The sequence below is a fragment of the Dromiciops gliroides genome, chromosome 1 (genome assembly GCF_019393635.1).
Source record: "Dromiciops gliroides isolate mDroGli1 chromosome 1, mDroGli1.pri, whole genome shotgun sequence".
In the NCBI taxonomy this organism is placed as follows: domain Eukaryota; kingdom Metazoa; phylum Chordata; class Mammalia; order Microbiotheria; family Microbiotheriidae; genus Dromiciops; species Dromiciops gliroides.
This window is the reverse complement of record NC_057861.1, coordinates 132,687,012-132,700,961: the sequence shown is the minus strand read 5'-3', so window position 1 is coordinate 132,700,961 and position 13,950 is coordinate 132,687,012. Positions and strand designations below refer to the sequence as shown.

Sequence of the window (13,950 nt, the reverse complement as noted above, 5' to 3'; positions counted from 1 at the left end):
CCTCACCCTCTCTCTTCCTGAGTCATGAAAGTCCAGTGTCAGGACAAAAGTCAAGACAACTGGCAATGGCCCGGGATTCAGTAGATGACCTTGATGTCTTCGATGTCTAGCCAAGCTGTAAGTGTGCCCTAGCAGCTACTCGTTCAGCTACCTTCATGGCTATTGAAACAAATTGTTTTTATCTGCCCATTTCACTGGAGAAAGCCTTCACATGGTTGGGGCAGATATCCCCCTAACTCAGTGATTTACAAGGAGATATGTTTTGGCTTATTATGAGGGGAATCTTCCTAACAATTAGAACTGGTCAAAATTGGAATGGGCTTACCTCAGAAGTTGGTAGATTACACATCATAGTGTAATCAAATGCTGTCCAGATGACCACTTGTCATAGTTGTTGTAGATGGGATTCCTATTCAGGAATGGGATAACTTCATTGACCTCTGAGGTCTCTAAAAACTGAGATTTAGTAACTCTGTGACCCATTGTAGTCTCTGGGTTCAGTCCCAGTTGCATTGCCCATACACATTTCTAGGTTTCAATTCCATGGCATAACACTAGCACTTGGAGGCAAAGAGGAACAAGGGCCCAGGTCACAGTTCCAGGGTGGAGAAGAGAGCTTGTGGTCTCTCACAAGGGAGTAGAGGCCCTAGTCTCAGTTCCAAGGCAGAAAGGAGTACTAGTGCTTGTGGCTCCAGTGAATAAGGGAACTGGTCACAATTCCAGGGCCAAGAGGCATTGAGGCACTTATGGCCACAGGGAAACAAGGTCCTGTCTTTGCTAAAGGCCAGAGCATAGGCCAGGAAAGCAGTGAACACACTTCTCCCTAAATCATACCACCTTTGAAGCACCAAAAATATACATGTGCTCAGGACTAGTTATGAAAACAGCACAAAAAACCTTAGGCCTGGGACAGTGCCCATTCTACCTCAGGAGCAGAGCCCCACTTGAACATAAAGTGAAAAGTAAAAGATATAGTCTAGGGAAATGAGGAAACTATAACAAAACCTGGCCATAAAAAGTTACTGTCATGAGAGGGAAGATCAAGATACAAACTCAAAAGAAAACTATGATAAAGCATCTAGAAGGAAAGCCTCAAAGGGGAAAAATGCAAATTGGGCATAAACTCAACAAGAAATCCCATAAGAGTACAAAAAGATTTAAAAAATCAAATAAGAGTGATATAGAGAGGAAAAAAAATTGGGAAAAATGAGAGTGATACAAGAAAATTATTAAAAGAAAGTCAACAGCTTGGTAAAAGAAGTACCAAAAAAAAAATACTGGATAAAATAACACCTTAAAAAACAAAATTGGCAAATGATAAAAGAGACACAAAAATCTACTGAAGAAAATAATTCTTTAAAAATTAGAATTGGGCAGGTAGAAGCTAATAACTCCATAAGACTTCAAGAAAAGAACCAAAAAAAAAAGTCAAAAGAATGAAAAAATAGAAGAAAATGTGAAATAACCCACTGGAAAAAACAAATGATTTTGAAAATAGGTCAGGGTGAGAGAATTTATCTAATCTTATCAAAGCTCACCCTCATTGCTACAAAATAATCCTTGCACTCCTCCCTGGTTCTCCTATTCATCACAGGCATTGTTCTTAAACTTTTCTCTCCTCCAACTTCCTAAAGCACCCTTTTCCTTCACTTTATCATCTTAGTAGCTTACCTGATTCTTTGCCAAGAATATCAAGGCTTTTCACCCTGAGGTTCATTTCCATATCTCACAACACCACTACTTCATCCTCTAGTCTGGTTTAATGGGTTGATACTCCTTTTCTTCACTAAGTCCAGCTGCTCTGCATGTATTCTTGGTTCTGTCCTCTCTGGTATTCACCCTTCTCTTTGATTTTTGTTTTGTTTTGTTTTTGTTTTTTGTGGGGCAATGAGGGTTAAGTGACTTGCTCAGGGTCACACAGCTAGTAAGTGTCAAGTGCCTGAGGCCGGATTTGAACTCAGGTCCTCCTGAATCCAGAGCCAGTACCTTATCTACTGTACTACCTAGCTGCCCCTTCTCTATGATTTTTGATCTTTCCCTGTCGTCTTTTGCCTTCCTTGCTGCTCTCAAAACAACAAGAGTCCTTGAAACACACCCATGTAGACACTGGCTGGCTATCACCTTACATTCTCTTTTTCTCATCCATACTTCTTTGAAAACTATCTATACTCAGGACCTTTCACTTTTTCCTCAGTCTTTCCAATTCTTTTCCTCCTCCTGTCTTTCTTGCTCTGTGTTAGATGAGAAGTACAGCAGCCACTCGCAGCTCTGATGCCAATACTCATTGACACTGAAGGTTGACTTTGCTCTGTTTTTCAGACCTGAGCTCATTTACCCCTCCTTAGGCAATCTGGTGGTCTGGAGCACCTAGGGCATCGTAATACTGGTGCCCAAACTAATGTGGACACCCACTTGACTTTAGCCTAAATAATACTCATACCTCACAAACTCAAACCACCAGGCTCAACCTTTTCATTAGAAGAAGGGACTAAAGTGTACCATACACTGGGAAGGAAGATTCCTTTCCAGTCTCTTTTGCTTGATCATCATCCAGATCATGTCCACTAAATGTGGATTTCTTCCAAAGCTTCGTCCTTGACTCTTTTCTCTCTATACTTTCACTTAGTGACCTCCTCAACCCTGAGGGGTTGTTATCTTCTCTGTGTATTTGACTCCCAAATCTACCTAAGCTTCAATTATAGGAACTCAAACTGTAGTGGACATTTTGAATTGGGTGTATACTATTGGCATGTCCAAAACAGAACTCATTATCATTTCTCTAAATCCTTCCATCTTTCAAACTTCTACTTCTCTTGATGGTACCATCATCCTTCTAGTCACTGAGGTTCAAACAGTTGGTATAAAATCTTTGATTTCTTGCTCTCACCCCACATAATCTCTCAGTTCCCAAATTTAACTTCTATCTCCATAGCATCTCTTATATCTGTTTCCCTCTCTCTATTCATGTAACCACCATCCTAGCTCACACTCTTAATTACCTCTTCTCTTTTGGACTAATACAGTAGACTCCTAATTGGGTTCCCTGCCTCAAATCTCTTCCTATTCAAATCTGTCTTTCACACAGCTGCCAGTATGATTTTGCTAAAGTGTAAGTCTGAATATATCATCCGTTATCATGTGCAGGATCAAATCAAAACTCCTCTGGAATTTTAAGTTCTTCATAATCTGGCCTCATCTTGCCTTTCTAGCCTTCTAATACTTTTTTTTTTTTTTTTTGCGGGGCAGTGGGGGTTAAGTGACTTGCCCAGGGTCACACAGCTAGTAAGCGTTAAGTGTCTGAGGCCGGATTTGAACTCAGGTACTCCTGAATCCAGGGCCGGTGCTTTATCCACTGTGCCACCTAGCCGCCCCCCTTCTAATACTTTATTTCCCTCTCTACCAGCCTACTTGGTGTTCTTCAGACATGATACTCTCTCTCCCTCCCCATGTACCTTTTCACTGGCTATCCCTCAGGCCTGGATTGCGTTCCTCACTTACACATTTCAAAATCCCAGGTTTTCTTCTTGTCTTACCTCAAGGGCCACCCTGCATGAAGCTTTTCTTGGTTACCCTAATTCTGTGCGGTGGGGCGGGGGGAGAGGGGGAGATACGTGTTTGTCATGTACTTATATATGTGTGTGTTAGAATTAGCCTATGTGCTTTAAGGGCAAGATTTTTTTCTTTGTAATGCTGGTGCCTGACACATAGTAGGTACCTAATAAAGTGGTGTTTTATTGATTTAGTTTACTATTGCAAAATTATGGGGGAAAGTTGATTTTTCACAAAGTTTCGGGTTTACTGCAAACTCATTTGGACTTTAAAGCTTAAATATATGTACTTAGCACCTTAGAATAGAATCACTAAGGCTGTGGATCTTTGTATATTTCCTGTTGATTTAAAATCTTGACTACTTTGCCTATGACAGTTCCAAAGGACCTGTGATGAAAAATGCTGATCCATCTCCTGAGAGAGAACTGATGAACTCTGTGTTTTTGGTTTTGGTTTTGGTGAGCTAATTGGGGTTAAGTGACTTGTCCAGGGTCACACAGCTAGTAAGTGTCAAGTGTCTGAGGTCTGATTTGAACTCAGGTCCTCCTAAATCCAGGGCCGGTGCTCTATCCACTGCACACCTAGCTGCCCCTGTATTTTGTTTTGTTTTGGTTTTTTGGTGTGATAAACTCTTGAATACAGATTAAAGCATACTTTTTTTTTAACTTTATTTTTCATGGGGTTTTTGTGTGCATGCATATTTTCTTTTACAACATGACTAATATGGAAATGTTTTACATGACTTCACCCATAAAGTTAAGTGTAATTAATATCATATTGCTTGCCTTCTCAGAGGGTGCAGGGGGTAGGTGAGAGAATTTGGAACTAAAAACTTTTAAATGAATGTAAATTTTTTACATGTAATTGAGAATTAGTTAACAAAATGAATACACACATTAAAAAAAAAGATTAAGTTACAAGCCAATGTGGGGTGAGGCGTAACTTTGGCTAGTCACCTTTACTGATTAGAGTTTTTAAAGTGTAGCTGAAAATTGTGTTTATATGACTATCCTATCATAAAATCTTGATCAGATTTACTCATTTTGCTTTTAGATTTTTTTTTTGACTCATTGGTTCTTGAGCTTTTCTAATTCAAGGAATATGAGAAAAACCTTAGATATAGTTAGATTAAGAGAAAGGGATTCTCCTTTTTATTTTATTTTGTCCTATTTTACTGTCTTAGCTAGCTTTATTATATTTTGTCCCATTTAACCTGACTTTTAGTGTTAAATATTGTTAAAATTATTAATTCTATATCAAAATATTCAGGAGGGGTGCTCTTTAGAAATTATTAATGCCTGGCACCCACAGTTTTCATAGGTCTAGTTTATTTTGATCAATAAGTTTTATTCATAGTGCTATGACAATTCATGAATCGTTTGTAATAACCCTTAGGAAGCTCAAAACATTTTGCTTTCTCTGCTAGAAAATATTGACTCTAAGGCCTACTTGATTAGCCAAAAATTCTGTTAAGTACTTAACATTTTCTGCAGCTGGATTTTGAGTAAGTAGAATAGTGTCAGAGATTTCTCAATTCTTTGTGGATTTCACATGACTTAAATGAGATTAGAAAATGCCTTATGAAAAATAAAAAATATTTTGAGAGACCAAAGTTGGCTAAAAAAACCCTTCAGATTCTTAGAAATTGCAAAACTTTGAATTTATATGTATTTGTGAGTAGGTTTTTAAGGTCTTTTAGGGAGAGATGTCTATAAATCATTTCAGTTTCTTTGTCTGACATACTGTAAGAACTGAGTAAAAATTACAGAGCAGGTGCTAATTTGCATCAGTTAAGGGAGTTCCTCATAGGGTATGGTCTTGTAAAACAAAACAAAATATGTGTGGTTTCCTATCTCAAGTGTAACTATAACAGATTTACTGGTATGCTTAAAAATATACAAGTAGAACATAACATTTTTATGTATATGCTTTTTAAGTTTTTTTTAAAAATTATTCTTTGAAGAATGTTGAAAGTTCTAAATAGAAACCTTTAGAAAGTTTATCATATACTCTATTTGGAAATAAATGCTCTGTCTCTTTAAACTTTTTAGCCCTTTCTTTGAACATATGGTACTGTGCAACCAAACTTAAGCATGGTCATCCCCTCCCTCCCCAGTTATACAATCACCACTCAGGATTAGCTTGGCTGGGATGTGACTTACTGATTAGCTCTTTGTCTTGTCAGTCAAGCCTTTGTGTGTAGCAGACTGTTTTGTCACTGTAGTGGTGTTCTTGTTTGGGGAATTTTTCTTGGATTGAGAGAAAGCTTTTAACAACAGCTGTCATGTAATTTAACTTAGTTTGCCTTTAAAGGGAAATGTCTCGCCTCTGGTATGGAAAGAAGGGAAGAAGACACCAATCAATTAATCATAAATACAGTCTGGTAAATTTCAATCAAGCATTTTGATTTTTATATTAGCTTGCTTTCTTGTGGTAATATGGTGAAAATGAGCCACATTTTCTGAAAGTTTGAGCATAGGTAATGCTTAGAAAATGTTGAATTTCATAATAACTTTAAAATATGCTATCAAATAATGCTGTTACATTCTTATATCTGCTAAAATGTAATGATTCACATCATACAATTTTTATTTTGTAAATGTAACTGTTTAAACTGGTCTGCAAATAGGAAAAAAACCAAATCTGAATTTCTGCTCTGATTGGTTTTAGTGGTACTTTTAAAATGTTTTTTTTTTTTTAATTTTCAGTTAAACTCTTTAAATGTTCAGAATTTTATTTTTTAAAAGAATGCATTAATTTGTTTATTCATATTTGGAACCATAACATATTTTAAGGATAATAACTTTATGTATCATCATAGCCCAGGGTAATTATTAGTCTAATAGAATACAGTATAATTTGTGTAGTTTGAATGTTTAAAGAAATTATGAGTAGAATAAGGTTAGAATTCCTAAGAACAAGAAATTGTTGTATAAAATTCCGTTTTCTTTCAAAATTTTATATTTGTTAATGAACTTTTAAAAAAGCCTACTATAAATGCTCGAACTAGAGAAATTTTAAATTATTTTGTGATAGAATTTTAATAACACAGGAAATGCTTTTTTTAATTCAAAAGGTCATCATTAGAAATCGTATGCTAATAGAACTGAAATAAATACTTAGAATAGTTAAAGCTAATAAATCTGAATGGTTGGAGAAAGCTATATTCTAGTTTTAGCTTTTGTTGAAAACATCTTTATTTTACTTTATTGGCATTGTTATACATTTTTAACAAATAGTTCAGTCTTGCTTTGATTCAGGATCTATGGTTTTTATAATGGTCTTGTAAATTTAAATGTATCATAAACATATTCATTAATCATTTTCATCATATTATTAACATAGAATGTTTTTAAGAGAACTGAATGAATTCTATATAGGACTGACTCTAAACACAGGATTTAAAAAATACTTTCTTGATATTGCTTTATTATCTTAATTATTGAACATGTCATGTAAACAGTTTCCAGTTGAAGGTTCTATTTTCATTGAATTTGTGTTTTTATGGTATGGGATTTGTTGCATTTGGTTCTATATTCATTTATTCTGCAGTCATTTATTGAATTAGTTCCTTTCCCATGCTAAATAATGTGCTTGTGTGTATAAGTTATACAAGTAATAGTAATAATAACTTACAATTCTATAGGACTTTGAGGTTTACAAAACACATTCACTGGGTTGTTGTGAGGGGGTTAATACAGCTGGTAATATCCCTTTTTTACAGGATTTGAATATTTGTACAGTCAATTCTACTACTTATCCTTATGGAGAAGAAAGATTAGCTAAATTGATAAATGTTAGTGTTTATCCGCCTTCTTCTATTGTTCCTTAAAGACCCATTCATTGCACAGATCACTGGGTGCTAGTCCTGCCGACTATAGTTTCTACTGCTAGTTTTGTTCAAAGTAGAACTGTCAGGTACTTGCTCAAGTGAAAGCTTCAGATATTTACTTTTATTACATACATGGAAGTGCCAAAGCAAAATAATAATGTTATGATTCTTACCTCACCCTGGAATAGTCCCTGCCCTCAGTGTGCTTAGTAGATAAAATACTACTTGTGAGTAGTCTAAAAACTGTCTTAGATTTGTGATCTCTGCTGCTAAGGAAGCTGAGTTTGGTGGATCACCTGAGTTTGGTAGTTCTAAGCTATAGTTGAGTTAAAGCCAATCTGATGTCTACACTAAGTTCAGCACAAATGTGGTATGCCCCTAGGAGTGAAGGGCCACCAGACTGCCTAATAAGGAGGGGCAGACCTGCCTCGGTAGGAAATGGACCAGGTCAAAGCTTCTGTTTAGGTCAGTTGGGGATCCAGCCTCTGAGGAGCCCCTGTACTTCCATCTTGGACAAGGTAGGGAGACCTTGTCCACTTAAAAAAATAAAAATAACTTTTAAAAAAAGGAATGGAACAAGCAAACCCATTAGGAAATTTTATAAACCTTTCTTTTCTAATAATTTTTCTAAAAATCCCAGTTATTTCTGTGGTTTAAAGACACTACATACTACCTTTTTCTTCAGGATATTCTCTCTTTTTCAGAATTTTGTGACTGTCTTGGCTTCTCCTCCTACCTGTTTGATTTCCATTCCTCAGCCTCTTGTATCTTCTCTATATTAGTTGAGGTTCTCATCACCTTTTGCTTGAAATATTTTAATAGCTTCTAATTGGTCTCTTCTGCCTCAAATTTCTCATAACTCAATTCAATCCCTTACACTGCTGCCCAAGTAATTTTCCTTTAAGTACAGATCTGAACATGTCACTACTCTGCTCAGTCAGTTCTGGTGGCTCCCTGTTGCCTTAGGATGAAATAAACATTCTTCTGTTTAACTTTTAAATCCCTTCTTGACTGTCCCCAGCCTTTCTTTCCAGCCATACAGGACATTACTCACCTCTCATGCTATCTGATCCAGCCAAATAGGCATTTTTTCTTTTCTTCACACACAGCACCCCATCTCCAGTCTCTGTCTTGGTACTGGCAATCCATCTTTGCCCAGAATGTACCATCTCCTTACCACTTCTAAGAATACTTTTTTTCAAGGTATATATAGGTCAATCACAACCATCCTAATACATTTAGCCTATCCTGAGCCATGGACCACCTCTTTTCCAGCCCCACTTTTAGTGCCTACAATGCCTAACTACTTTGTATTTAACCAACTTGTATTTGTATTTATATTTGTTTTCTTTTCTTTACATTTCTATTCCTGACCCATAGATCAGTGCTTGGTGCTTGATAATACTTTTTTGTTTGTTTGTTTGTTTTTTGTTTTTTTGTTTTAGTGAGGCAATTGGGGTTAAGTGACTTGCCCAAGGTCACACAGCTAGTAAGTGTTAAGTATCTGAGGCCGGATTTGAACTCAGGTACTCCTGACTCCAGGGCCGGTGCTCTATCCACTGCGCCACCTAGCTGACCCTTGATAATACTTTTTAAATGATTGATTAAAGAAAAGCCTTACTCTAACAAAACAATAACAAATCACTCCTATTTTGGGGAGGTATACATGTTTGGACTAAGATTTGTTACCTACCTTCAGTGTGATTTACATAGGTTCACATTTAAGAAGAATTAAATACTAATTAGTACTAGGTACTAAGAGGATGCCAAGGCACTACCAAGGAAGTTAGTCTAGTAGAGAGGAGAGGATAAGACTAATGAGTGAGTGTTTTGGACTTGATATACAGGCTTGGTCAGTCATTTTAAATAGTGACAGTTGTGATGATTATAGTTTAGACTAATTAAGTTAATAAATATAAAAAACATTAGCCCTAAAAGCATAGCTCCAAGTCTAAACCTTATTCCCTTCCACATATTCTTTGATCTCTTGACACCGACTTCCTTGCTGTTCCTCACATACAACATTCCCATCTGACTCCAGCGTTTTCACTGGTTGTCCTCTATGCCTGGAATGTTTTTTCTGCCTCATCTCTGACTTCTAGGTTCTCTGGTCTCCTTAAATCTCAGTTTAAAAGTCCCACTTAGTGCAAGAAGCCTTTCCCCTTCCTCCTCTCTGAGACTGTCCCTAGTTTATTCTGCATTTAACTTATTTGTAGATAGATGTTTATATGATGCAGGGACTGGGTTTTTGCCCTTTTTTTTGTATTCAGGAACTTAGCACAGAACCTGGCGTGCGGTAAGTGCTTAATCAATGCTAGTTGACTGACTTGACTGATGCTAGGACTGCATATCAGTATTTATGAAAGGAAGACTAAGTGCTGGAACCCCATCATAGATCTCTAGGACTTTCCTTTCTGAAGCCCATATAGCTCTCTGTGCTAACTTGAAGGAACTATTTTCACATACTTTTGTGTATTTGGGGTGGCAGTTTAGGAATGTCAGTGCCTATTGTTATCTTAATTTTTCCTGGGGAAAAAAAAAGCCATTTCCCTCTTTAAGGAGTAAACTGTTTCTTAGATTATTGTCTCTGATATTTCTTTCTTTGTTCTGGTGCTTAAACTTTTTTTCTTTATATTTATTCTTGGTTTGGGCTTAAAATTACCTTTTCATATGGCTCTTCTTTTGCTACCTCTTTATTCCATGAATATCTTTTGTATGATTATATGTATGTTTGTCATCTTGCTCTGAAAGGAGTTACTTTACCTCTATTGTCATAGTGAATGCAGTGTATGAGGTACATTAGTTTCAGAGGAAGAATTTTAAATGCCATTTTATTTGTATATTTGGTCTTAAAAATTAACTTCAACATCAAAACCTGTGATGTTTTGTTTAGTGTTTCCATTCTTAAAATGCTTAAATGCCATTTATTGAATGCAGTCTGTACATGAGATAGTCCATACAATAAATCCTCATTATATTTATTTCGTATTAATTAGGTATAATCCTTATACCTAATTATGTATAGTTTCATTCTATTTTGCTGTAGGTCTTTGGGACTTTCTGTGTGTATATGGGGGAAATCCTGAATTTCATACATATTTTCACCATGAGTTTAACTATCCTGTGTGCTCATGGACCCCCAGTTTAGGAAATATATTAATACATATTTCTGATACTACTAACATTTTTGTTTTTATTGCAAAGCTTTTCTCTTTTTCCCCATTATGATTTCTCCATTTTTTTCTGGCACCTCTTTTCTTCAATTGTCAGTGGAATTATTGTCTTCCTGTCTCCATATTCAGGTAGTGTCAGTGGCTGAGTATCACCGCAGGATCGATGCTCTAAATACTGAAGAACTGCGCACACTCTGCAGACGTCTCCAGGTGCCCCCTTCAGTAGTTTAAATCCATTTTTCAGAGATTGAAGCACTCTCTGTTTTTAGTGTCCTTCATCAGGACAAGTCCCATATTTGGTGGATTTGTTTTGGTTGCAGCACTAAAAAAACCAATAAAGCAGAAAATTCCTTTTGTTTTTGGTTAAACAATACAATACTTACATTGAAGAGATGTGGGATTATGTTTTCCATCATCTTTTCACTTTGAAAACTCTCAAACATGATGTCAGAGGAATTTTCTGTCAATCAAGAAATGTTTTCATTACTCTCTTTTTGACAGTGATGAGAACTTGATGATTTTTTTTTTGTTTTAGTTTTAGTTTAATATTGAATCATCCTTTTGGACTTTTGGGAATGAGTCTGTTAGGAAAAAAACAATCTAAAAGATATGGTCCTTTGCAAAACAATTATAAAATTTTTATTTAAGGCTTATACAGCAACCAAGTTTAAACATTTGCCTTTTAAAATTTATTGCTTTTCAGTTTAATCAATAAAATAATACCGGTCTAATTCCCAGGAATCCAAAGGAGAAGATATTAAATGTTCCTGCACCCCCTTCTAATTCTTTGTGGCAAATTTCTTGAGGTATACACCTGGTTGGCAGTGGATACATTTTAGAGTTTCATTAGAAAAATAAATGCACCAGAACTAGAAAAATGATTTGAAACTATATAAAATGGCCTTGTGATTCTAAGAACCATGAAGTGACATGATGAAACTTCTACTATTCACTTTCTTATCTTATAAGTAGTGTATATTCCTTTTTATATAGAAGAATGCTTTCCTAGCTTTACTACTTCTGCTGATATTTTTCCTTTTTCTCCTAATGCTTCTAATGCTTTTTTGGGATTTTGGTTGTTTTGTATTTGTTTTTAAAATCACATCATCAAAATTAGGGTGAAATGTTATGATGATGGTGTGAAAGGCATAATGTTATTGTTTCTCATAAAGGAAACAGTACAGTTTTGGAAAATTTATTGTTTAAAGTTATTTTAAAATGTAAATATTGGGGTATTAAATGAACAACATAATTTAGCAACTTTAATCCCAATGTAGTTTTATTGAACAGCATTTTTTTTTTAATAATCACAGTCGCCGGGTGTTGCTACATTTTAGTCATCTGCTCCACATAGGATGCTGTATATTTTTCAAATTATTGTCAACAAGAATATGCTCAAGCAGCTTTTTAACAAAATAGTTTCTAATATTAGTGTATTTCAGTATTCTAAAGTAACAATGTTTGGTTGGTAAAGTCCGCTGGGATTTTAAGCAAGGATTGAAGTATATAAATTACATCTTTTGAAAAATGTTTTTAATGAATATCTGTAAGACATTTTTATTAAGAAAAAATCAATTTATTGCATTTTAAAAACTGGTTTAGTTTCTTTTTAATTGGTTAATAAAATATTATGTACAGAATAGTTTTCAAATAGGTAAACATTGTGGTCAAATTAAAATTTAAAAATTCAGATAAGCCACTTTTTTCTGACATGAATCAGCATATTTTAGCTTTCAAAGGAAAGAGATTTATATACTATGTAAACATTTATGCTGAAAATAAAGGTGATAAGATAAAAATGAAAGCTATATATTTATATAATTTTGAATTGAAACTTCCACATAGTTAAGGTAAGGTTTATCTTGAATAAGATTTTTTTTTTCACTTAAAATCAGTAAACATTCTCCACTCTATGCAGAAGCACCACAATGTTAACTCCTCTTAAAATTCAGCACTTCAAAGGAGCCTAGCTCTCCTCTGTTTCTTGGAGGACCAGAAACATGTAAAAAATTTGCCTAAATGATTTTTTTTAATCTCCCATATTAAAGAATGGGATAAGTAATATTTAAAGTTAGGTTGAAAGCCCCCTATTATTAGCAGTGTGGCTAAGTTTAAATCATTTTATCGTGTAAGATCCTAAACCTTTAGTAAATTTTCTAAAGTACAAAATTTTAAGATTTTTTTTTCCCCAGAAGCCTGAAAAAGAGCATGTTAATGAGGGCAGCTAGGTGGCACAGTGGATAAGGCACTGGCCCTGGATTCAGGAGGACCTGAGTTCAAATTTGGCCTCAGACACTTGACACTAGCTGTGTGACCCTGGGCGAGTCACTTAACCATCATTGCCCTGCGCGCCCCCCCCCCCCAAAAGAGCATGTTATTATTTTCTCTTAATAGTTTTGCTTTCTACTTTTTAGATTACCACAAGGGAAGATGTAAATTCAAAGCAAGCTACTCCTGTAAAAGCAGACCTGGAGTCTGAAGCATTTCGACCAAATCTCAGTGATCCAAGTGAATTGTTACTACCAGATCAAATCGAAAAGGTAAGAAATTAGCCTAAAATGCTATTAGCTAAATCAGAGGTCCTTAAACTTCGGTATAACTGAATGTGGGGGTCACAAAAACTCTGGCAGTAGTGAAATATTATATATACCTATATACCCAGATTCACATAAAAATTTCTCAGACAAAAAGGGGTTGTGAGGGGGAAAAAGTTTAAGAAGCCCTGAGCTAAACTACAGATGACTAAACTTAATTTTTACATTCTTAAACTGAGAATCTGTGCCCATGATAACTGTTTATTTTAGTTCACCAGAAACTTAAATCAATTTGTTGTTACTACTACAAATAATTCGGGAATTGGTGAACTGGCTCTACAAACATATACATGAATTAGAGTTGAAGTAATTTCAAATAATCTCAGAGTTGGAAAGATTGTTAACCATCATCTAGTCTAAACCCATACTTCAGGCAGTGATTCCTTCTACAATATTAATTAATACAGATAAGCTTCTGCTTGACTTTGGTTGATGGGCAATCTATTACCTCCTAAGGTAGCCTCTTCCACTTTTGAATAGCTCTAATTGGTAGGAAGTTTTCTTCATATTTATTTGAACTTAGCCTCTCTACAATTTCTACTCATTGTGTATTCTGGGGTCAAACAGAATAAGTCTTCATTCTCTACCATTCTCTACCCAGATATTTCAAAGCAATACCTAACATTTAATCTTCTCCAGATGAAACATTCCTGGTTCCTTCAGCAATCCTTGTGTTCCATCTTCAAGTTTGTTGTTCCTTTTCCTAAATGTGTACCCATAAAAAACACTGCGTTGCAACAGGATTATAAACACCCTTATTCTGATCACTTTCTCTTTTAATATGGAGATCACTTTAGCTTTA

General features: G+C 35.4%; 1 protein-coding gene across 11 annotated transcripts in view; it reads left to right on the top strand.

Annotated features, from left to right (window-relative positions):
- OXR1 (oxidation resistance 1) overlaps nucleotides 1-13,950 on the top strand; it is a 585,179-nt gene that overhangs the window by 553,606 nt on the left and 17,623 nt on the right. For 6 of the 11 annotated variants that reach the window (XM_044002996.1, XM_044002901.1, XM_044003067.1 and 3 more), the window contains 2 exons: nucleotides 10,684-10,764; nucleotides 12,969-13,094. In XM_044002996.1, the coding sequence (XP_043858931.1) occupies nucleotides 10,684-10,764; nucleotides 12,969-13,094 (207 nt within the window). Of the gene's footprint in view, nucleotides 1-5,731; nucleotides 5,933-10,683; nucleotides 10,765-12,968; nucleotides 13,095-13,950 lie in introns of those variants that run through there. The other 5 variants (XM_044003208.1, XM_044003164.1, XM_044003259.1 and 2 more) reach the window with 3 other exon arrangements.